Below are 23,066 nucleotides of genomic sequence, written 5' to 3' on the forward strand. Positions count from 1 at the left end.
ATGTGACACTGGTCTTGATCGATTTATGTTAGAGGTTGTTGGTCTACCAACTTTTTCAGCATACTTTTTTTTTTTCCCTGCTGGGTGTGGAAGTTAAGTTTACTGGTTTGTGATTCTTCAGCTGTTTTTCCTAGTGAAGAAACGCACCATTTTTACCTTACCATTCAATTTCCACAAGCTGGTGAAGAGAACTGTTAGTGGCTCTAAGATCTGCACACTGTGTGGTGAAGTTAAGCTAAGCAATCTGAAACGACACAATTTCTTCAGATGCTCTTAAACTTGGTTTTTGCCTACTAAGTTCAGGAAATAGCTGGAATAACTGTAGGATAATTTTTTGAAAAAGGTTGATGCAGGGAAAGATAGCAAACACCTGGGCTTTTCACAGAATAACTTTCCCTCGCCGTGAATAATGAGCCATTCTTTTCATTGATTGTACTCTTTATGAGTAGCATATTCACAGAATAAGTTCTCCTTTTTCTCAATACCTCTTCCTTTCTGCTTGTCCAGTGACTCATTTTCTCTCTCATGATTCTGCCTGGTTTCTATTTTCTGGACATATCCATCCTGCATTTCATCTACATGATTTAGCCAAAGTATCTCTTACTAGTCTTATTATCAACATTTCTAATTCTTATTTCCTCTTGTGCTTATGTGCAACATGAAAACCACATGTTGTTTTCTTAGAGCAGAATATCACTTTGCCACAATTGATAGGTGGTATGACATAATAAATTAGTAAATTGCATTATCTGGCAGAAATCAGTATCATTCTATTTCCCACTGAACAGCAATATGTGTCTATGCAGCTGCAACAACAGAGGAGTTACTGACAGGGCTTTATGCCATGTAGGGATCCTCTACCCACAAATTTAGAAATACTAGACTACTCCTTGCAGTACTGTTTTATTCCCACTGAGTGGCATCATGTTCATTGCTAGAAAGTAAAAACTATTCAGACTATCTATCTTGCGTGTGATCATAGGAGAGGGAGAGAAATAAAAATGGCAAATGACCACAACAAATCTATAGTGACACGAAAGAGAACCTTAATTTGGGCCAGCAATGTGTCATGCCTGATGGCACTGTCTGCAGCGCAGCTACCGCTGTGCCTACAGCTCATGTAGATATACCCAAATTCTCTAAAGTGCCAGCAATGGTACCACTACCGGTGCTATCAGGTAGCAGATTGGCAATAGCTACCTGAATCTCTAGTCACGTCCTCAAATATGTACAATATCCTCTTTCAGGGAGTCTTCACCTGAAGCATTGCTTTCCAAAGCAGAGCTAGCTAGTGTGAAGGTGGATCTCCACAAGCCACTGTTGCAGCAATTAAGTGGGAAATGTGTGTTAATCAACACAGCTAAACTAGAGAGAGGTTTTGGTGGGTTTTCTACCTCCAGCACCAGTGGGAAATAAGAACAGCAGTTACTCTAAGTTTGGTGATAACCAAGGAGAGATTAGTGAGATTTCTGTGCATTCAGGGTAGCGCCTTGGCAGAGCATAGGACAGAGGAACCCACCAAAGAGAAATCAGACCAAGGAACACAGTCTGTGGAATAAAAGTACAGTAACAAATAAGAAAACTTAAAATTGGTCATTGATTTTCCAGCTGCCCTGGATATTTCAGAAACAATTTAAAGATAACAGAGGATAAGCACCTCTGAAATAATCCTGTTCATCCTTGGACCAAATATGCTGATGCTGAGAGAACTGTGGCAGTGTGAAAAGATAGTATTATTGTGTAAGCTAGATATGTTTTTATGTGTCTGTGTTACACAATTTTTTGTATTTTACTGATTTTGAACAGGAGGAACAGATACACCTTCATTTCTTGTGGGTAGGCTAATAAAAATAGCTGAGCACGCTAAGCATATAGGAAATTTTAAAATGAGGTGTTTAGTATTCTGCACTGTTGCAAGACTGTAAAGCTCAACGTGAAAATAAAGCAGAAGCCTGAACTGACTCTCTTGCCCAAGGAATGTTGGCATGACCTTAAACACACTCTAGACACCTGCTGATTAGCTATTCAGCTTCCACATGTGCCACAGTACTTTTCAGCAGGGTTAGTTGTCCTTTCCCAGAGGACACTGATAAATCAATGCCAACATTTTCTGTATTTGCTTCAGAAAACATTCCAGCTGTTCACGAAATTGCCACAGTTTTACTTGTGAGACATCTGTGAAAGCTGGGGATGTTACATGCCTGTCAGCTACTCCTGATGGCTGCCTTGCTGCATGTCATAATTGATCCTGGATAGAGAGGTGGTCTTGGTCCATTCCAGGCAAAGCTGAAATCCCTACATAACACTCATCAGTAACAAAGAGAGAAGTAACAAAGAGAGGTGGTTTCAAAGTGAGTGTGTGTCCACATCTTTAATGTCTACAGAGCATGACATCAGTAACCCATTGCTCCCTAGATCTTAGGGACGGAAGCTGTAGATAACGTGAACTGGAGCTGTCATATCTGATTAATTTCTTGTGTCCATTTTTTATGGCAGTTATGCTAATTTGGTATTTGAAGAGAAGGTCTGTGTACCTAGGATGCAAGCACGGCTGGTGAAGTTGCTGCTAAATGTGGGATATGTTTATTTAGTGTTTTATTTCGTAATGTCTGGGATTCTACAGACTTTGACCTGGAATTCAAAAATGGTGCGTTAGGAAAAAAACAACAAGGAGGACTTTCTTTAGTCATTAGTATGCCTCAAAACTCGTATGTCTGTAACCTACTTCCCAAAATGAGGAAATTAGAAATATTCCTATTTTATGTATTATTAGATTAATTTATCTCTCTTAGAAGATCTCTCAAACTCAAGTCTATGTATCAGAATCAAGTCAGGTTAAAGTAGTTATCTTTGCCACATATGAAAATGGACATTCCCATTGTCTGCACTCATCCTGCTGTGTTTGTGATTTGTAGTCATCAGCCACACTGCTATCTATCTTCTTCCAATTCAGTTCCAGCCCTGCTCCATAGTTTTCTGCCCCATTCTTATTTCCTCCCCATTTTCAACAGTCTTTTATCCCCCTCAAGCTGCTTAGTTCGATCTTCTAGTACACTTTCCTCTTTTTCCTCTCTAACACCATATATTCACCAACCTTGCCTATTTCTTGTCACTCCTCCCAGTTATTATCACATTCCCAGTTTGCCTGATTTTCTTGCTTTCTCCATGCCATCCTCAGCATTTAGTCATGGCTCAGTACACCTCTCAGTCTCCTGTCTCTCTCTGAGAATCTGCCTGTTTGTCTCATCTTTGTCACCTTACTCTCGTGGATGCTTTCAATGAACACTCATGTAATCAGGCCTCACCTTTACCACTGCGTACCTTCCAACTTTGTGCTTCACTATTGTTACCCTCCTTCTTTTCCACGCTCTTCCTCCAGCAGGCCGCCTTCTTCTGTCTCCTTTAAGTTTTTTCTATGAACTTGTTTGCTAAAGTGACAATTTGAAAAAATTAGCTGAGAAAATAAATCACAGGAAGATCACACAGCCATTTATCGCCTAACACAATTTTTTTTGTGTGTATTTTCCTTATCTGATAGTTGATACCAGTCTAGATTGCAAGGTGGAGAAATGGAAGTTTTTTTTAAACTGAGCAGTAGCATTGTTTAGACTTACATCGCCTCAGATCAGATTAGATTCTCACAAATATTTAAGAATCCATTTAACATTTCTTTTCTCCTACAGCCTTTAAAGCAGCAGCACTCTGTTGATTCCTAGGTGAAGCCTGATACTGGGGACTGGAGCAACTTCTAGCCAGTGCTGCTGGCTCGATCCAGGAGGTCTCTAGCATATACCCTTGGGTTATGTCCACACAATTAGGCAAAGCATGTGATTCAGGCTCTTGAGTTACATACTCCATGTATTTTACCTCTTTATTACAGCAGTAAACTCAGTTATGAATCAGGGCATTAGAGGTATCCCATACAAAAGTTATCTTGGCTGAAGGGATGTAGCTCTTCTAGAAAAGGGCTAGAAATGAGTGCCCAGTACTTTTCATCTCTGCTTAGGTTTCGGTTTTGGGCCAAGCCTCTTTTTAGCACATCTTGTTCCTTAACAAGATGAACTTATTGAACTTACTGAACTTCTAGAGTGGGCTTGAACTCATACTTGCCTTCCTTATCTCCCTATTGCACCGTTAGATGTATCACTAGATGCTTAGTGCACAGGGCTGAAGCAGGTTCCACCACTCTTTTGATGCATTCAAGATTCAAAGATGTCTTTCCTTACAGTCATGACTCGCCTTCAGCAGGTACATGGGCTGAGGCAATGGCACGCAGGACTACTGCAGTGTTACTCTCCCATAATGTTCCCTGCTTGAACTTTTAGCCTTTGTATTGACTTATGGTTCAGCACTGACAAGCGCTGAGCAGCCTCTTTCTCCTCTCATTATATACATGATTCCTGAGAACATCTGCTTAATATCCTTCATTGTCTTTCATCTTTACACGACTGTCATTGTAGTTAATTGACCAGTCCCACTCTGTACTCCAGAATATGAGAGTCTGTTCTCAATCTGAAAGTTGTGGTCCTATTTCACAGAATTGTATCACAGAATTGTAGGGGTTAGAAGGGACCTTGGGAGATCATCTAGTCCAACCCCCCCTGCCAAAGCAGGTTCATCTAGAGCAGGTTACAGAGGACTGCATCCAGGCAGGTTTTGAATATCTCCAGAGAAGGGGACTCCACAGCCTCTCTGGGCAGCCTGTTCCAGTGCTCTGCCACCCTCAAGTAAAGAAGTTTTTCCTCATCTTGAGATGGAATTTCCTGTGTTTCAGATTGTGCCCATTGCCTCTTTTCCTGTCACCGGCACCACTGAGAAGAATCTGACCTCATCCTCTTGACACCAGCCCTTTAGATATTTATAAGCATTGACAAGATCCCCTCTCAGTCTTCTCCAGGCTAAACAGACCCAGGTCTCTCAGCGTTTCCTCATAACAGAGATGCTCCATTCCCTTGATCATTTCCACCAACTTCACTTTTTTTTTCTGGAAAAATTCATGCCGTTAATAATCACTGCTAGCTCGTTTTAAGGTTATTGCCAATAACAATTTGCAATACATTTCTTATATATTCCTGTTAACATAACTGTTATTGCACTAGTATTATACGTTGCAATATTATTTAGGAGTTTCAAATGAGGTCAAAGCCTGTTGCATTAAACTCCCTATATATATATGCAGCAAAAGAAATATCCTTGCTTAGTACAACTCACTATCTTTATAAACAAAACGTTAGGAAAAGCAGTGGTCTGGGCAAGGTCATCCCTCAAGTCAGGAGAAAGCCAAGGTGGCAAAGCAGGTCCTTCTCTGGATTATGCCACATACTTTGTTTATCTCTGTTGTCAAGTCCTCGCCAGTCTGATCTCACTCAAGATGGGCGGTAGAAGGGAATAAAAGGATACAGTAAAACTTCATACAGTACAAGTCACCATGCCTCAGACTACTCTTGTGCAGTAAGCCATGCTGCATGCAGTGCCTTTTTTTTGTGTTAGATCCGTCATTAGGGCAAAAGCCCAGCTCTGTAAAGTTCACTAGTTGAACTTTTATTTTAGGTGTTCCAATACCTTCAAGAATCTGGCCTTGAAGGAGCATAGGATCTGGTATTACTGATTGTCTCAGCTTTCAAGCGATTTGTTTAATCAGATGTATTTATGTGTAATACAGCACAGCTCATAAAAATGCTGTTTGGTTTGGCTCACATCTGATAAGCTTCCCTGCTTCCCAGGGAAAAGGAAAAAAGCAAAGGATGTTTCTGCGCATATTATGAACATAGAGGCCCCAATCAGCGTGTGATAATTTCAAAAAGCATAGTCTTTATATTTGAATTTAACCTGTTAATCTTACGTTTCCGATATTTTTTCTGCTCCTTTGCTTAGTCGCTCCACTGACAGTGTTGTTTAGAGCTAGTTTTGTTAAATACAGATATATACACTGTAATGCACTACACATTCAGCAAGTGAGATCTCAGATATAAAAGAACAATGCCAGCAAGATACTACATATTTTCTACCCTATCAAATAGACTACATGTAATCCCCTCTCTGAAATATAATGCAAATGCAGCTGGACCTGAGACGACAGCTTTAAGACAGTCATTTTTCCTCCATTTGCTTTCATAAAATGGTGTCCCGAAAAAATTCTGCTGAGGACTGCAGGACTGAATAGTCTGCTCTGCATGAGAAAGGGGAGCTGCCCTATTTAAGGTGGAGTGCAGAGCAAATGTCTTTCTTCCATCTCCCCTTTTTCCTCTCAATAGCGCATGGTTTATCTTCAGCAAAGGCAGGAATTGTCTCTTAGAAACCAACCTTCTGAATTTCCACCTGAGAGGAGCTCAGAACAAAAAACAGACATTAAGGAAATAGTTAATATTTGCCCATATGCCCTTTGGCTTGTAAAGAACGTTCACCAGAGTTTGACAGCAAGTTCAGGCCCATTTCTTGCTGGAAGTGTTGCAATGCCCCCTTCCCTCTCTTGTCACCTCTGCAGGCATATACATATAGATAGATACTGCTTTCATTATGTGTGGAAACAAGGTGCCTCCTTCCAACAACTTCCAGTTTGGAAGACAAAATATACTTCTGGTTTTTGGCAAGTATACTCAGCAGAGGCAGTGGTAGAGTTGTGCTTGCTCACACCATCCTGGGAAACAACTCAGAGCAACACTCTGTCTTGATCCTGCACAAATGACAGTACCCTGAGGAGTAATCATGGTCCTCCAAGCAGGTCAAGGGAGGTGGTCCTTCCCCTCTCTTCAGCACTGGTGAGGCCACATCTGGAGTGCTGTGTCCAGTTCTGGGCTTCCCAGTACAAGAAAGACATAGACTTACTGGAGCGAGTCCAGTGGAGGACCACAAGGATGATTGAGGGACTGGAACATCTTTCATAGGAAGAGAGACTGTTCAGCCTGGAGAAGAGATGGCTGAAGGGAAGCTGCTCAATGTGTACCAATATGTGCTGGGAGGGAACGACGTACAGGGAGTCAGACTTTTCCCAGTGGTGCCTGCTGAGAGGACAAATGGTCATAAATTAAAGAACAGGAAAATCCATCTGAACACAATAAAAAACTTTTTAATACGTGGGTGGGCAAACACAAGAATGGTTTTCCCAGGGAGTTTGTGCACTCTCCATCTGTGGAGATACTCAAAATATGACTGGACACGATCCTGGGCTGCCACCTCTAGGTGACACAGCTTGAGCAGGGGTTTTAAACCAGATGATCCCAGGAGATTCCTGCCAACATGAACAATTCTGCGGTTGCTGAAACTCTACCATAGGGTTGCTTTAATCTTGAAAACTATTTTTTCCATACCCTTTATGTTTCCTCTCAGGACAATTCCAGCTGTAGCAGAGGCAATGTTGGTAACACCAGGTTGGGGTCACTGTCAGCTCCTACAGAGAGGGAGTCCATATTTAGAGTTGTGAGTGTGTGCCTGCAAAGCCACTGCCCATTATTCAATAAATTTCAAGTGCAGTGTCAGTCTAGTTGGACAGAAGAGGTTGTATGTGCTCAGAAGCCGTCTAGTGCCATAGCTACCACCCGATGAACAATTTGTGGACCATACTTCAACTACTAGATTCTGGGAAGGATTAGTTAAGGAGAAAGAAAAGCAACGTTCAACAGGAAACAGACTTCTCATTGTGCCCCTTCATTGTATATTCTCTGTGCTCCCTTTTCTGCTCAGTAGCACAGGCTAGTTTGGGACACTCTAAATTGTCAAGAGCAGCAAGGGGTTACCCGGAGTGTGCTTTGTTTGGCAATACAGACGGCTTTTTTTGTTAACTGACTTGAACCCATTGTCTGTGCTCCCCCTTCCCATACCCTCTCTCCTGTACTCACCACCCTCATCCCCAGCCCAGCTCACCCTCCGCAGATCCCGTTACAGTCTTTGGGTTCATGAAGTACAAATTAGCATAATCAGATTAGCTGCATGGGGTTGTTCAGCATGGAGCTGAAAAGGAAGAAAAAGAAAAAGTGGTTCACAAAGAGAAGCCCTGAGGAGGGCAGAAGGGGGTGGTATTGCTGTTGTGCTGTGGTGCTGAAAACTTGCACCTGCACAGCAAGCAGATCCTCTTCTCACTAAGGACTCTTAGATGGTATTAAAGCATAGAAATTAATTGGGGGGAGGGTAAGGAGGCAGAGAAAGGAAGACAGGAGGGCTGGGATGGAGGGGAGGGGATAGAAGGGAAGAGGAGAGGAAAGGAGGGGAGAGGAAGACAGGGGAGGGAAGGGGAGGGGGAGAGGAGAGATTCTATTAATTGAATTGTCTGGACTGGGAATGTATGGTTTGGTGACAGTGGAAAACATTGTTTGATTCCTATTCATCATGGTAATGTGGCCTATCAAAATAAGAGTGTTAGAGTCTCTGCAGGAGATTCATAAGGAACATGGTAAGGAAAAAGCAAACTGTCCATGGAGGGGGCTGGGGGGGAGGGTGTTCTTGGGCATTTTCTGTGGTGGGCTTGCGTAGCTAACACTAGTAAACAATCTGATTGATTGCCTTAGTGCCCGCCCTAATTTTCTCCTCTCTGCCCTCACTGGGAGAAGAACCCTTCCAGAAGACTCAAGACTCAAATCCATAGCCACAGATTTTAAAAGCAGCTGGGGGCTTTATATGCTTTTGTATTCAGAAACACGAGATGAAATGACTTGAAAGCTTTTAAAAAAATTTTCGGATACCTTCCAAGGCTGCTCCCACAGCACCAGGTCTTCCAGCTCAATTCCTTGACCAGTCACCCTTGTCTTTCTGAGGTATCTTAAAAGCATGCATGGACAGACATTGCAAGAAAAGCACTCCAAAAAGTAGTCATGACAACCCTAAAATCTTTTAAGTTGAGCCCTCAAGATCAAGAGTCTTACTGACAGCCTTAACCCTAGACTTTTTCAGTACTTCACAGAGTCAGGATAAAAACAAACATAAATGTCAGGGTAAGTCCAGCTTTAAGGCAATATTTATGACAAGCCCCTAGCTGACTCAAAACCTGCAGTTTTTGAGAAGAAATACTGCGTTTGCTTCCATTTACCTTAAAAGCACATGGCAGAGAACTGCTGGAAGTATTTAACTGATGAAGTTGTGATAAAAAGAAAAGAAACCTTTTTACTATTATTTTAACAGCATTTTCATTTATTTGACTTCAGAAATAAGCAATTCACCAACATATTGTTAAGGGAAATATAAAATGTATTTAGATAATCAAAACCATGTGATCAATGTTTGTCTTGTTGGTTCAGAAGCATATACTCTTGAGAAATGTTTGAAATTAATAGGAGTCACTATATCAGGGCTTTCAGAATTACCTAATTGGCAGTTTGACTTACTTGTTAGATGTAACATAAACAAGGTTTTGTTGTTCTGTTTTCTGTAGATCATATAATGCAGATGATATGTAGAGAAGTAATATAGAAGCAGTCCTCTCTCCTAGAAGAAGAGTAGTGTCCATCCAGGTATCTCAGACGTGGAATAACCATCCTGCATGCTTTCTCCCACTTTCACTGACATTTTGTCCTATTTTTGTTTTTGTCATTTTTCTTTTTCCTCAGTCTCACTCATTTGGATTTTAAAGGCAAAATTTGTGGGTTTCCCCCTTTGCATGTGACCTTAAGTGAACTTCAACGTGGACTTCAAGGAGATGATAAGGGGAATATAGATAGATAGATAGATATACAGGCAGGCAGGCAGACGTATAGATATATATATACGTGTTCTAATCTGTTCAGCTATTCAGTTCAAAATTGACAGGTAAAATTGTTCTGCTGAAGTTACCTGCCATGAATTTCTCTCCTCTCTTCCAAATCTGAGAGCTGGGGAACACTCACTGGCATTCCACATGTCTATGCAGAAATGTGGCCTTTGAGACTGGGCTGTCCTGTGCCAAACACAGTGGCTGCGCATGTTCACCAGACGGCAGCTGGCTGCTCTTCTGCGCCTGAAAACTTAGGGAAAATGTTTGCAGCATGGCTCAGGAGGACGAGCCAGAGAGGGCAGCTCCCTTCAGCATTGAGTTATTTTAGTTCCCATTCAAATGGTGGGAAAGTTTCCCACCCAAGCGGGCTGTGCCAGAGCTGATTGCTTTTGGCAAGTCCAACCTGCCAGGCTCACTCGCTCTGTCAGGGAATCTCAACTGGCAAACAACTTTTTGCCATTCAGCCCAATAGAGATGACTGTAGAGCCTCTTAACAGGGCCAGATACTTCCTTCTGAAAAAACCTTTTAACCCACAGGCAGTAAAACACTTCAGGTCACAGTCCGCTGGCCTGAGCATCTGTGGTTAGCAAGGTCTAATAACCTCCACTCAAAATGCTTTTAGGCATTGTAGTTTCCTCTTGAGAGTCTTCAGGTCTTTCCAGTGAGTGTAAAGCCTTTTAAAGCTTGAATTTAATACTGCGTAGTCCTGAACTGGGGGAAGCTACAGGTTATGTTTTGGTTGGTTGTACATCTACATATCAGAACACAGTAATTCTGATGTAATTTGAGGGAGATTTAATACTGGCTGTCTTAGCCTTTCTAAGGCTCCAGGACTGAGCACTGCTGTCTGCCAGGGTTTGCCAAATACAGTCACCAGGAGAAAAATAAATGCTAAATGTTGTCTACATCAAGGGCTGGAGGCAGAACACCTTCCTGAAGTCTTGCTGGCTCTGGGTCGTCATCCTTTAGCTTTCCATTGAGGTTCTAGGCTACCTAAGAAAGAAAGGTGCAGAGTAAGGGATTTCAAAGAAAGTGAGGGATCTTCCGCAGGTCTGAGGTATTCGTTGTTGTTCACAGTGCCCCTGGCCAGCTGTAATGGTGGGTGTATGGGGAACCTCTCCTGCCCTGTACGTGTGAATACCTCTCTGCATTGCTTACCAGCATAACAGTCCAATGCGGGCCATGCTGAGATCCACAGGAGTCTCTACTGACTTCTTCCCACCCTTCGTCCTGAGCTGCCCCTGTGCTATTTTGTGGCATTGATGCTCAGCAGTGGCGATGTACCCACAGAAAGGATGGTTGCTCTTTGACTCTCTTTTTGGCTCTCAGTGCCTGGGGGGGTCCCTTTTCCAAAAGGTGCTCCCAAACAGGGGCTTATCACAGGGTCCTCGGTTGGGCACTGTTGGGTTTGCAGTCTGTGGAAGAGAAATAGACCGTGAAGGGATGGGATGTGCATTGGTTTGCATGTATGGGAAGGGGATAGGGGGAGAATACAATGGCATGAGACGTAACGCTGTTTCTCACAGAAGAGAACTGGACCAACCCAGAGTACAATGAAAATGCTATCCATAGCTTACTGACAGAACAAAAATGAAAATTCAACCAGATACATATATCGACCAGATAGAGAGCAATCTCTGCCTCCTGCAACCCAAATACTTGTTTGAGCTGTTTCCTCCACCCCACCTTCTCCCTCTGATTCTCTCAGCACCTGCTGTATTAAAAATACAATTACACCCCTGAAAAGCGATGGATTTAGACTCTGTCACTTTGTCGATGACCTTTAGATTTAAGACTGGCTCCCAAGTGACCCCTGCCCCACAGGTCAGTAGTTAAGTCGCCCATTCTCTCCACCTCCTTTCATCACCCAGCCTTCAAAGAACAAAAGTCAGATCTGCCTTGCTCACACTACTTTAGCCATGGTCACTGCATATCATTCCCTAGCAGCAAAGAAATTTGTGGGAGCCAGTTAGATACTGGAAGATAAATTACTAAACAATTCATGAATCGTATGCCTCTGAAACACAGTGGTCCTGCAGCCTCCGCTTCTTGCTCAGACCAAGATGCTAGGATGAGTCTTGGTGTCCTAAAACAACTTTTGTTTTGTTATTTAATTTGGCTGACTCAGGAATCGTGTAAGTCTCCCTCTGCTATGCGCATCGTACCCTCCTCCCTGATTTAGATGCAGTACAACTAGCAAGGCTGCGGAGTACATGCCTCACCACAAAGTTTTCCTCGGCATGGGCAACACTCCAGAAAAAGAGGCACCATGCAGATGTAGATTTTCACTATGCAATGTCCAGTGCTAGGCACAGTGTGGTCACATTGGCCAGGATTTGAATCCACTGAATGCCAGGCCAAAACCCCGATTGCAGACCTGCCTTTCCTCTAACCACAGCCTGGCCATCACTAGGATTCATGCACAAGACTACAGCATTCTGGTAAGACACAGTTGCAACATATTTCTTTCGTTACCCAGCCCAAATATGCAACTTCAATCACACTCCATAGCCATAAGGGAGATACTGAGAAAATGGACATCATGAAGCTGTCTGCACAGCAGGCTTGTTCCTGGTGATGTGTGGGCTACTTTTAAGGACAGTGTACATTGCACCTCTCCTGGCATAGGTTCTATTAGGTTCCACGATAGCTGAAGAGTGGCGCTTCTCTGCTAGCACGCAGCCTTTGATGAAAGTAATTTTCATTTGACCTGAAATGTGGATCTTTATTCTTCCATTGATCATGATGCAAATTCCAAATAAAGGAATGTCTCACTGGAATTTCTGTTTCACAAAGGCAGAACCCTCTGTGCAGGTTAGGCAGTACCATGGGTTGGAAGGAGCCATGAATCTTTTAGCTTTGCATCATGCCTTTTTGTATCAGGAGATACCAAAGATGCTTCTAGAAGATACCACCTTATCTGGTCTTCCTTGTGATATTGACAGCCATACCCACACACAAAAAAAAAAAAAAAATTAAAAAAGGAAAAAACTCCAGCACTGATATTTACAACTAGAAAACTCAGTAAGGGCCTTAAGACTAGGGACATTCTTGTCATTTATACTAAGGTTTTGCTACTGCTGCAACATATGTGAGACATTTTCAGCCAGCTCTAAATGACTTGGTATGTCTCCATGCCACAGGTCCCATTTTCTCACAGCACAGCACCATGTTAACAAGCCTATACCATGCCCACTTCCAGAGGAGGCGTTGCCACATGATCCTGAGCACACTAATTTGACATTACCTGCTGTAAGCAGAGGGTCCTTTCTAACGTGGCATTGCCTTGCTTAGTATAGTTACATATTTTGCTGATTTCATTACTTTTGTGTATAATCTCTTGAGACAATACCTTTCTCAGGCACATATTGTGCAGAAATCCCTCTCTTGGTTTCTCACCGAGCAGCCTCAGAGCTGTGAGACGTCCAGTTGAGCACGAAACTGAAATTGGCCCTATGTCCCAGTGTTTTCCCATCTTTGCCTCGCAACTTCTGCATCTATCATCCTAGTGCTTCCTGTCCCTCTCCCAGCCTCGTATTCAACTGGGGATTAGGGTGTTCCCAACAGGTGTTCGCCAGAAAGAGCAGCTTTACATCCTAAGCTCCCCTCAACTTTGGAGGAGTTTTTATATCCGAACCTCAACTCCGGTTCGAACGTGTAGGTTTTGCCTATCTGAACATCCCCAGATTACAACAGACACAAGTCAGAGTCCAAATTAATTCTTTAGGGTGATTTCTGCTTTTTAAAATGGAGTTGGTTAAAATCTTTCGAACTGTGAATATTTGGAAGACAAACACAACAGTGTTGCACAATGAAATTTTATTTATCTGTCTTTTTCAACAGCTGGTCAAAATCTTCTCAGCGTGTAGCTTGGAAAACAATTCAACCAAAAAGTGTAAGAAATCATAATAAAGAAAAAATTCCTGTCATTCTTCATCATCTGATAGCGTTGTTTCTTACATCAAGAATCTTGCGTAAGTGCTGAACAGTAGAACAATTCTCTACTGGAAATTACATTGTGATGGTTTTAGTATCCTCTACCAAGTGGTATGCAAATGTAAAATGAAATTTTAGAGAAGTTTAAAAAGACAAAGATTAGTTTCTTAAATAATTTATTTGGAATATATTGGATGTTAAATAACATCACATAGCACAAAATGTGGTCAGTTATACCATATTTGCCCATGATCATACAGATTAGAAATACACAAAACACAAAGAAAAAACCTGACGAGAAAGAAGTATCTTTGGTACATAGATCTAGTCAAATACATGCTGAACGTGAGAGTAAGGAGCTCCTAAATGGAAAGGAGAATAAAAAAAGAGCTAATATGAACCAAAGCAATAACAAAAAGGGAAGCTTTTTATAGTAGAAACTATAACAAGCATGTTACACTACAGAATTGCCAGGTTTTCTTTCCTCTTTCCTGGGCAATAACTATGCTCACAAGATGTTTTGGCTTGCCTTGGTGACGTGCGTTTCGTAGAATAACGAGTGGCTGATAGACCAAATAGCACAGCCACACCTCGCCCTTAAGTGCTCTTATTTACTTGCACTAATTTATCCTTCTGTAACTCCCAGCAAGTCAACAGAAAGCTAGGAGGAGGACTTGGCTCATTACCTTTGAGGCACTGTGCGGAAGAGGCTGTGACTCCGTTCAGTAACATTAAAGTGGGCAGAGGCGGGGAGAAAGCAGTACCAATTTCACAGACCATGCAAAAAGACTCTTAGTGCGTTTCCACTCAGCTGCTCTCCAGTGCAGTACTCAGCCCTGATGGCTCAGAAATGCAGGGATAAGCAAAATGAAGATTAACAGTGTTCAGAAACAAAATGAAATCACCATGAAGCCTTACAGCTTTCTCCCCCCCCGCTTTCTCTTTTGGTCAAAAGCTGTCCACTGGCACCCGTGTACCCTACAGCACCAGCCCTGGGTGGGGTGAACTGTGTTCTTGTCAGACCTTGGTCTTTGTTAACGCCCAGGACAGCCCAGTACATGCTTAGCAGGAGCAAGCCCTGGATTTTTGGTGCAGCTGGTTGTTAGTGAGGCTTTAAAAGGCAGCACAGCTTTGGGGACCAAATCTCCTTGTGCAGAAGGGCTGCACATATTACATGCACAAACCCTATATCTGCTTCCTGAAAGTAGCTCATTGTCTCTTGAATACACAGAAACAGCCTAGGGACGTGCCTTGGCACATGGGAGCTCCATTTCTTCACCAGTAGTGAATAGTTTTCTTTTCTAAGCTTCTAAATGAAGTGTACCTTGGTCCACATGGAAATCAAAAGGACCGGTGTCAGGGGGAGGAGGATCTGACCAGGAAGCAGTTTTACTTAAACCCAGTGTCATTTTTTCTCTTTCTCTAGGCAGCTTTATAACTTGCATGAGCAGTCCCGACCTTTGCTGACACAGGTTACAGCTCAGTCATGAAATTAAATTGACTTGTGGGCAGCAACCCACAATGGTCATTTTCATGAAACTTCTTGTCATCCTGCTTATCATCTAAACACCTACAGCACGGTGGCTGGCGTTCCCTAGAGGGAACTGACGCACTGAATCCAGTGGAAGACATTTACACCAATTTCTTTGTCCTTCCTCCATCAGCCTATTGGGGATGGCGTCCAGATGGAGGTCCCTCACCTACAGCAGGCAAAAGCAGGGGGTTTAGAGTTAATTGGGTTCATAGGCAGCATGCCCCTAGTCTTGTCCACAGTATTGGTACCCGGCCTGGGGCAGACATCAACCCAACTTCATGCAGCCCAGAGTCACAGCACCAGGGTCTTGCAGGTGACAGCAAGGATGTGTGCGGCCTGATAGTGTCTCCCACAGCAGGGTGTTAGGGCTGGTTCAGGAACTTGATGCCCGAGACCTGCAGCATGCAGCCCTGTGCCAAAGGGGCAGCTCAGAGCACCAGTGGTGCCTGCCTAGCACAAGCTCCAGCTGCTTCTGCACCCCGGCACAGAAAGGGGCAGTGCTCACTGACGTTTCCATGAAGGTTTTCACAGTGCATCCCTGAGGCCTTTCTTCTGGGACTTCCCTCCCAAAACAGGACCTCCCCCATTGCTACAGCTGTCGAACAAAGATGCTTAGCCAACAACTTGTTTGATGGGCTTTTAAGGCAGCTGGAGTGTAGCTGACCGGCTTCCTTCACATGCACACTGTCCCTGCTGTGGAGGAGGTTTACTCTGACTATTGAACACACTGATACTCATCTTTGACTACGTCTTCTTTTATTTTAAATTGTCCTTTTTACTTTAACCTAATGTTTAATTTTGTTTAATAACGTTTTCCTCTGTCTCTAGGGATCCCTCTAATCTGATGGAGGAAGATGTAGCCAGGTTCAAGGGCTAGGACTTCTGTTTTCAAAGAAAAAGAATCAAGCTGGAAATAAGATTCACAGGCTCAAGAGTGAGTGCAATTAGCCCCTAGAAACACTGGTGGACAACTGTGGCAAATATCACGTCTCTCAAAATCTTTCACTACCAAGGCCAGATGTCTGTCTTTGACAAATTTTGTAGTGGAGTCATCATTCTTGAGCTCAGTAGTGTTTCCTCCAAATAGCATGGGAGAACAATCTCTTTCCCTGCCAGAAACACTGGATGAATTTCTATGGCCTGATTTATGGAGGAGATCAGAGCAGAAGGCCCTTCTGGCTTGGACTCTGCTGTGACAGCAGTGAGTCCTTCCAAGTTCCCAGAGGCTGCGAGTTCTGTCTGGTCTTACAGGTTGTTGGCTGACCAAGGATTTCCTTTCCTATTAAATAAAAATCTGTACCAAATAAACCAGTAATAAATATAAATAAATAATCGCAGTACACAGAGGAGCAACCCACAGATTCTGCAAAAAGAGGGTGACTATCAGACTAAAAACAAGACTGCATGTCTCTGTCTGCTAGGGGGATGATGTCTCAGACCAGCACTCTACTATATTGCTGCTCATGCCAGGAGAGGAGACACCACAGTTTTCAATCAAAGTCAGCTCCTCTATACTTTGCAAGTGTGGGGCTTGCTGTAAGAACCCCAGGATGCTGCCCCGTGCTGCCACTGCTGTCTGCTGCAGGCCTGGCTCTCCCAGGACCTTGACTAGGAAGTTGATGTATCTCATAGCTAACCGGAGTGTCTCATTCTTGCTCAGTTTTTTGTCTGGCGGGTGGGTGGGAATGAGCTTCCTCAGCTTGGCAAAGGCACTGTTGACATTTTGCTGCCTCCATCGCTCCCTGGTGTTGGTGAAGATCTTTCTTGTCATTCTCAAGGTGCTGCAAAGCAAAGGAGATGGGAGTGAATGCTAGATACCCCTGGCTTTCACACAGGCTGCTGCTCTGGGGGCACCATAACTTCTGGGCCAGCTGCAAGCACATAGTGATGGTGCTAGGCATTTCTAATTTTTGCCACCTGTGGCTGATGCCCTTGTCCTGTGTGTTCTGCATGGATTCACCCCAATCTCTAAAGTCATGGCCCCATTCGCAGCCACGATCATAAGCATTGCACCTGCAACCAGATGCCACAGTTCAGTAAGCACTTCACAAAGGAGTAAATTCATTTCCTCACACAACCCTTTGGTGCTGCTAAGAGCCCAGCCTGTCCAAGCTTCTGAGAGTTCCCATGCAGCAGAATTCCCAAAAGCTAATGCATTAGTGTCCCGCCAGGCTGCATGAAGGACACCTGGGCACTTTTTGCAGTGGAAGGCAGGCAGAGAGGCAGGCCCAGGGCAGAACACGTCCATGCTTTCACACCCCTAGTTCACACCTTCTTGGGGGCTACTCCCCCAAGCTTCGTGACTCGTGGCTGGAGCTAAGCCAGGTGGACCTTCATCGTGGGCCTTCAGTGAGCCACTACAGGCGCACATGTCTACGGTTATTTCAGGAGGCTTCTCCAGGGAAGCAACCATCTGGTTCCCTGCCCAGCCCACACTGACTGCTCACTGCTGGTGGCAGAGAGTCTTCAGTCTGTTCCATTCAGGCTTCTGCTTTAGCCTCTGAGAGCTGCCAAGACTAAGCCACAAGTGCCATGAGTGCAGGCTGCAGAGGGAAAGTGTGATTCCTACAAAACGTGCAGGCATCCCAGCCAAAACATCCACGTAGGTGTTCCCTGCCTCACAGGGCAGCAAAGGGAACACAGTGCCCAGAGCAGACCTGGCAACAGAAGAGCACTGTGCAAGGGGCACAGGGTAATTTTAAATCCGATTTACTGGAAAGGTAATCAAAAGCTGTTGGGGTTGCCCTAACCCTGCTCCCACCGCCATTGGAGAGGGTCTTCCCTTCCCTCCCACAGCCCTGCAGGAGACACTAATTTCTCCATTTCTGAAGCTGCTTTTTGTGCCAATGGCACACAGACAGTTGGAGCAGGGAAAAACTATCTGCAGCCAAGAGACTAAAGGACAAATGTTTCCACTTACCCTCCCATGCATGTGAAAACCTCGGCTTTTTACATTCATTGGCAAACCCAACGCTACAGCAGTCCCACAGGGGACTGGGGAGCAGGGGGTGATAGCACCCTTCACCCTCAGAAAGGGGAAAGTTTGGGGTGACAGCCCAGTTGTGATCCCATCTCTGTATGAAGCAGCCTCATACCATGCAAGACACCCAGGGTTCACCAAACTATGTGGTAACAGTGCGGGTGAATAAAGAAATCCCGCTGTGAGTTGGAGGTTAATTGGGGTGCCCTGGCAATGAGACAAGACGTGCATAGCAGACAGGGAAGTTCCCTCCCAGCTCCTTCAAGCCCCAGTCCAGCAGTGACTACAAGTCATGAGGGAAACACAGTTACAGGCTCATAAATTATGTCAGAGCCGTGTTTGGAGACCTCGGTCAGAGATGCAGCTAATAAAGATGCACCCATGTGTACTATATATGGCTACCTTCATGCCGCCTGTACCTCCCGGGCTCCTCTCGGTCATAGCCTTTACAGAGCTAACACATTTCTATTTTGGTAGAAGCCTGAAATTACTGTCAGGCCCAGTTGTCTACTCTGCCTTCAAGGGACGAGAAAGTTGTCTCATCAAAATGTCCTTGTTTCATGGGAGTCTAATTTAAAAAACAAACTCTCATATTTTGAGGGGCTGAGGGGTTTTCGTATTTTTTGTAGACTTACATTGAGTCACATTTCTTGATCTGAAAGGGGACTGTAGCACTCTTTTTTTATTATTCTCCTACCATTACTTTTGCATTGTGCTATGGGAACAAATCTACTTGGCACTTTGCACCTACCTGAAACAGCTAGCATGTACCTTTTTGGCAAGAACTCCAGAACTTCGCCACATCAGTGATATGGATTTTAAACATTGTCTTCCCGTGCTCCTCTATACTGCGGCACATTCACTCCCCAAAGGCAAAACTTTTGCCTTTACAGTTTTATTCTTCCAAGCAGCTGCTTGGATCCATGTGAAGTTCAGAGTACCACCTGCTTCTGTCTTTCTCCCTTCTGTTTTTGGTGTTTGGTCTTTTTTGGGGGGTTTTATTTTGTTGTTGTTGGGGGTTTTTTTGAGACAAATTTATCCATGTACAAAGGCAGTTGTTTTTTGTAATGTAGGGAAAGCTATTTGAGCTTCCTCGTTTCTTCTAATGGGCCGGGGTGGATTGTATTTTGCCAGGCCTCTCAGTCTGCACTGTAATTCTGGCAAGCGGGTCTGGGTTTGCCATGTGCCTGCTTACACCTCAGCTACAAATACCAACAGAGGATCTGCTCTTCCTCTTCCCCCTGCTGCAGACAGCCCCCAGCAAAGGAAAGCAGGTTAGCATCCAGCCCTGGCGCTGTGAACATGTCAGCTCGTCCTGTTAGCAGTATTATTAGTGGAAAAATAACCCCAGCCCACTCCTTCATGCTATGCTTTCTTTGTCTGTCTTCTCTTGCCTTTGGAAAGGACAACACTACGTTTGTGGTCACAAGCCTTGTCAGCAAACAGATGCCTTTGTGAGATCAGCTCCTGCTTTACACTTCAAAAACGTGTGTTTGCATTTCTGACATTTATTCAAGATCAGCAAATAACAGCTCCTCCCCTCCCCCAGCGCCTCCTCCTGCACTGACAGCTCTACTGGGATCTTCATTTCAGGTGTTATCCACCTCCGTACATCTCTCCACCTTAAATTCCTCTCTCCTTTCTCCCATTACTGTTGCGGTTTTCCAGTTGTTGTGCTCAGAGTTTCGGCTAGAAACGTGAGAGAAAAACAAGCCTGGTCCAATCCTGCATTAACTGTAATATTTCAGCACAGATTCTTTTCTCATATCATCACCTACACATCCCTCTCGTTCTCTGTAACCACAGCACCTTCCAGTTAAAATGCAGTGAGTTTGCTGACAAGGGATCTGATTTCCATTAGTTTTGTCTCATTCCCTTCCTCCTGTTCCCTCCTTCTGCCCAACCCTCCCCACCAAGCTTGGCTTTCAATATGCTATTACTTGCAGCTTCAGGTCTTAGCTAATGTTGCACATCTGATCAATGTATTCTCTATCTTTCTGTGGTGTACTGTATAAAATATGTATTGTGTGTGGCGTATATCCCACTGGTCCATTTTAAATCTGTGCAGAAACCACCCATTTGTACATATCACGGTCAGATAAATTGCATTAACCTGCAAGGCTGGATTTTGTGCATTCTGGTCATCTCCCGTAACCACATGTTAACAGCGCCACATTTAGCTGACGATAAAGAAACCCAGGAAGACATCAGCTTAAATTCAAGAGGATTAATTCTGCTCTCAGGAATGTAAATCTGGAAAGTTACACCATTTCCACTGGAGGAATTACTCTGAAGGGCAAAATGTCGTCACTGAGGACAGGATTTAACTCAGATCAAGAAGACAAATCCAGCAGCGGTGGGTAAGCACAGTTTCATGAGCTAAGATCCACATCTGCAGTGTGTAAAGAGAATTGTGCAAAGAAATAACCCCAGCCCAGCAGTGAATCTGCTCCAACAGCCAGGAAGAGAGAAAACAGAACCCTGTCACCCACCAAACGGATAACTGAAGCTCTTTCCACACGCACACCCCTGCCTACCCGTTTGAAAAATACAAAAATGGGAGGGGGGGAAAATACTGTCTGTGGTTAGTGCAGCCGCAAGTGTCACCAGACAAAAGGCTAAACAATGGGAAAGATGAAGATCTCTCCCTGGGTAGTAGCAGTTCTCACTGCCTCTCTATGCAAAAGCCATTCCGGCAGCAGCAGAGCAGCTCAGGCACAAAGCACCGTCTCTGCTAGGACATCCCTGGCAAATGGCCCCTGAGCCAGCGGTTAATGTCTGAGGGCTGGCAGGGGACTCGCCGGGAGCCCAGCACTCAGTCATAATTAGCAGGCTGCTATTAAATAAAGATCTTGGATGAGAAAGTTCCTCCCTCAAGTTATACCTTTGACCTCGGTGAAGCTAAATCCGTGTTAAAACTGGCCACTGGAGACCTACTCCTGCAAATCTTAATCAGACAGCAGATGCCTGCTGCCAGCAAGAATTGGCGTGCTTCTAGTAAACCTGCAGTGCCACGCTGTTACTCCACCGGGGAAACCCAGTGCCTGCTAAAATTGGTTATTTAACACAGTGCATTGGATTCTGTGAAGTCCCCTCAGCCCTTAAGTAAATGGCAACAGAAGAGCAGATGGTGCCTGTTCCCTGTACCAGGCAGGTGCTTGTGAGCCTGATCTACCACAGGGAGCAAAGATTCCCCAGCTATCACTCCTCACTGCCACGCTTTGTTCACTTCGCATCAGTGCGATCTGGCGAAGAGGAGAAAGAGGAAGCTCATTGTTTCCCTCTTCAGTTCCATGTGAGCCTCGGAGCGTGGGACTCAGCTCCATGCAGAGGGGAAGACTGAGCACGGATGTCACAAGACATTACACTGCCCATCCATAACGTGTGACCTTTTTCCCCCACCCCCCACCCCCTAGGAGGAATAAGCTCAAACTCTTTGCAGCTGAACCATGCTCTGTTTGCTGCACGGTTATTCGGACTGCCATGACTTCCCTTGGACTGGGAGGGGAAGGAAGAGGAGAGGGGTCAATGCTTGTAAGAGCATTGCTTAGTGCAGGGGGGTTGGACTAGGTGACCTTTAAAGGTCTCTTCCAACCCAACACATTCTATGATTCTATGATCACATCTGGGTGCAGGCCCTTCCCTCCCAGCTTTCCTCAGACCCCTGTCTCCATCGCCGCCTCCCTGTATCTCGGCACTATGCCCCCACGCAAGTGTGTCCCACCTGGAATCCCACAGGTATGCTGGTGGACAAGGACACGAGGAGGGAGCGCAGTGCAGTGAGATGAACGCTGGGCTGGCAATCAGGGAGTTGAGCTTCTGTCCTCATATCTGCTTCTGTCTTCATATCCTTTGCCTCAGGAAAATTCCTCTTTCTTTTTTTTTTTTTTGCTGCACCTCTGTGTCCTTCCTGCCTGTAATTTTTTTGTCTCAGCTGCAAGGTTTGTGGAAAGGAAAGCATTTTTGGGTGTGGGTGTGGGTGTTTTAGAGTATCCACCAGCACATGGTGGCCCAGCCTTGCGCAGCATTGGTGGGTGCTGCGTTCGTGTAATGACAGAGGAGAGCCTCTCCCAGCCCTCGCAGGACAATTCCTAACACCTGCAGGGAAACTTCATTTTATTTCAAATAAGATGTGGGAAGAGCAGCTACTTCAGGAGTAAGCATGGGCTCCCTTCACGGCCTCGTGCCTCTGTTGGGAGTGGTACCTAACAACCATACCACGGTACAAAGCGCAGCGGAGCAGCAAAAGCGCTATAAAAAATCAGTCAGCGCCGACAGAGTGATTTACCTTTTTTAGAGTCTGTAAATCTGGGACAAAACACACGCAGTGAAATCTCTGGTTCTGGGAGCCCTCCTGTCTTAAGGGCAGCGTTTACAGCTACACTGTGCTCTCGTTGAGCCTTAAAAAAAAAAGGAAATTGCTGCAGTCTTCAAAAGCAACTGTGTAAAGATCTCAAGCTCAAGTCAACCTTCACATTTGGGGATACTAGTATACACATGACCACGTTTTTCAAAAGGCAAGTTTTCCACCTGAACCAGTGTTGCCCCTGCGTTGCCTAGCTTTGTAATCCGGTTGCCCTCCTAGAGGGGGCAGATCCAGAGCGAGGGACAGAGGTTGCTGCTTTCTGAGAAATCAGCCTAGCCTGCAGACTTCATAACCTGGGCACCCTGGCGTCACGTCCCCTAAGGCTGCCTCAGGAAAGGTAGGTCTGTAAAGCAACAGGCTGCCACCCAGCAGGCATTTGGGAGTGCACAAAATGTGGAGCTAAGGACTCACCATAGCGATCAAGAGGTTTACTCAAGGAAGCCCTGCACATGGGAGTGGTTTTGGTGTGGTTTTTTTTTTTTTTTTCCGTGGCTCCCCTCTTGTCAATGTTTTTAATGTTCCTTTGCAGTAAAGTTGAATTATCCACGGGTCTGTGCAAAACAAAGAACC

General features: G+C 44.6%; 1 protein-coding gene across 1 annotated transcript; it reads right to left on the minus strand.

Annotated features, from left to right (window-relative positions):
- Positions 1-16,567: 16,567 nt before the first annotated feature.
- Positions 16,568-22,464, minus strand: TAL2 (TAL bHLH transcription factor 2). The gene is made up of 2 exons (XM_054186590.1): positions 22,419-22,464; positions 16,568-16,931 (listed from the first exon to the last, which is right to left on the minus strand). Exon 2 carries the CDS (start codon positions 16,919-16,921, stop codon positions 16,568-16,570), a length of 354 nt encoding a protein of 117 aa, XP_054042565.1. The 5' UTR covers positions 16,922-16,931; positions 22,419-22,464.
- Positions 22,465-23,066: the final 602 nt, after the last annotated feature.

This window comes from Rissa tridactyla, chromosome Z (genome assembly GCF_028500815.1).
Source record: "Rissa tridactyla isolate bRisTri1 chromosome Z, bRisTri1.patW.cur.20221130, whole genome shotgun sequence".
Lineage (NCBI taxonomy): Eukaryota > Metazoa > Chordata > Aves > Charadriiformes > Laridae > Rissa > Rissa tridactyla.

Excerpts from the sequence above, each read along its gene's own strand:
- TAL2 (XM_054186590.1), bottom strand. The coding sequence starts at position 16,921 with ATGACAAGAAAGATCTTCACCAACACCAGGGAGCGATGGAGGCAGCAA.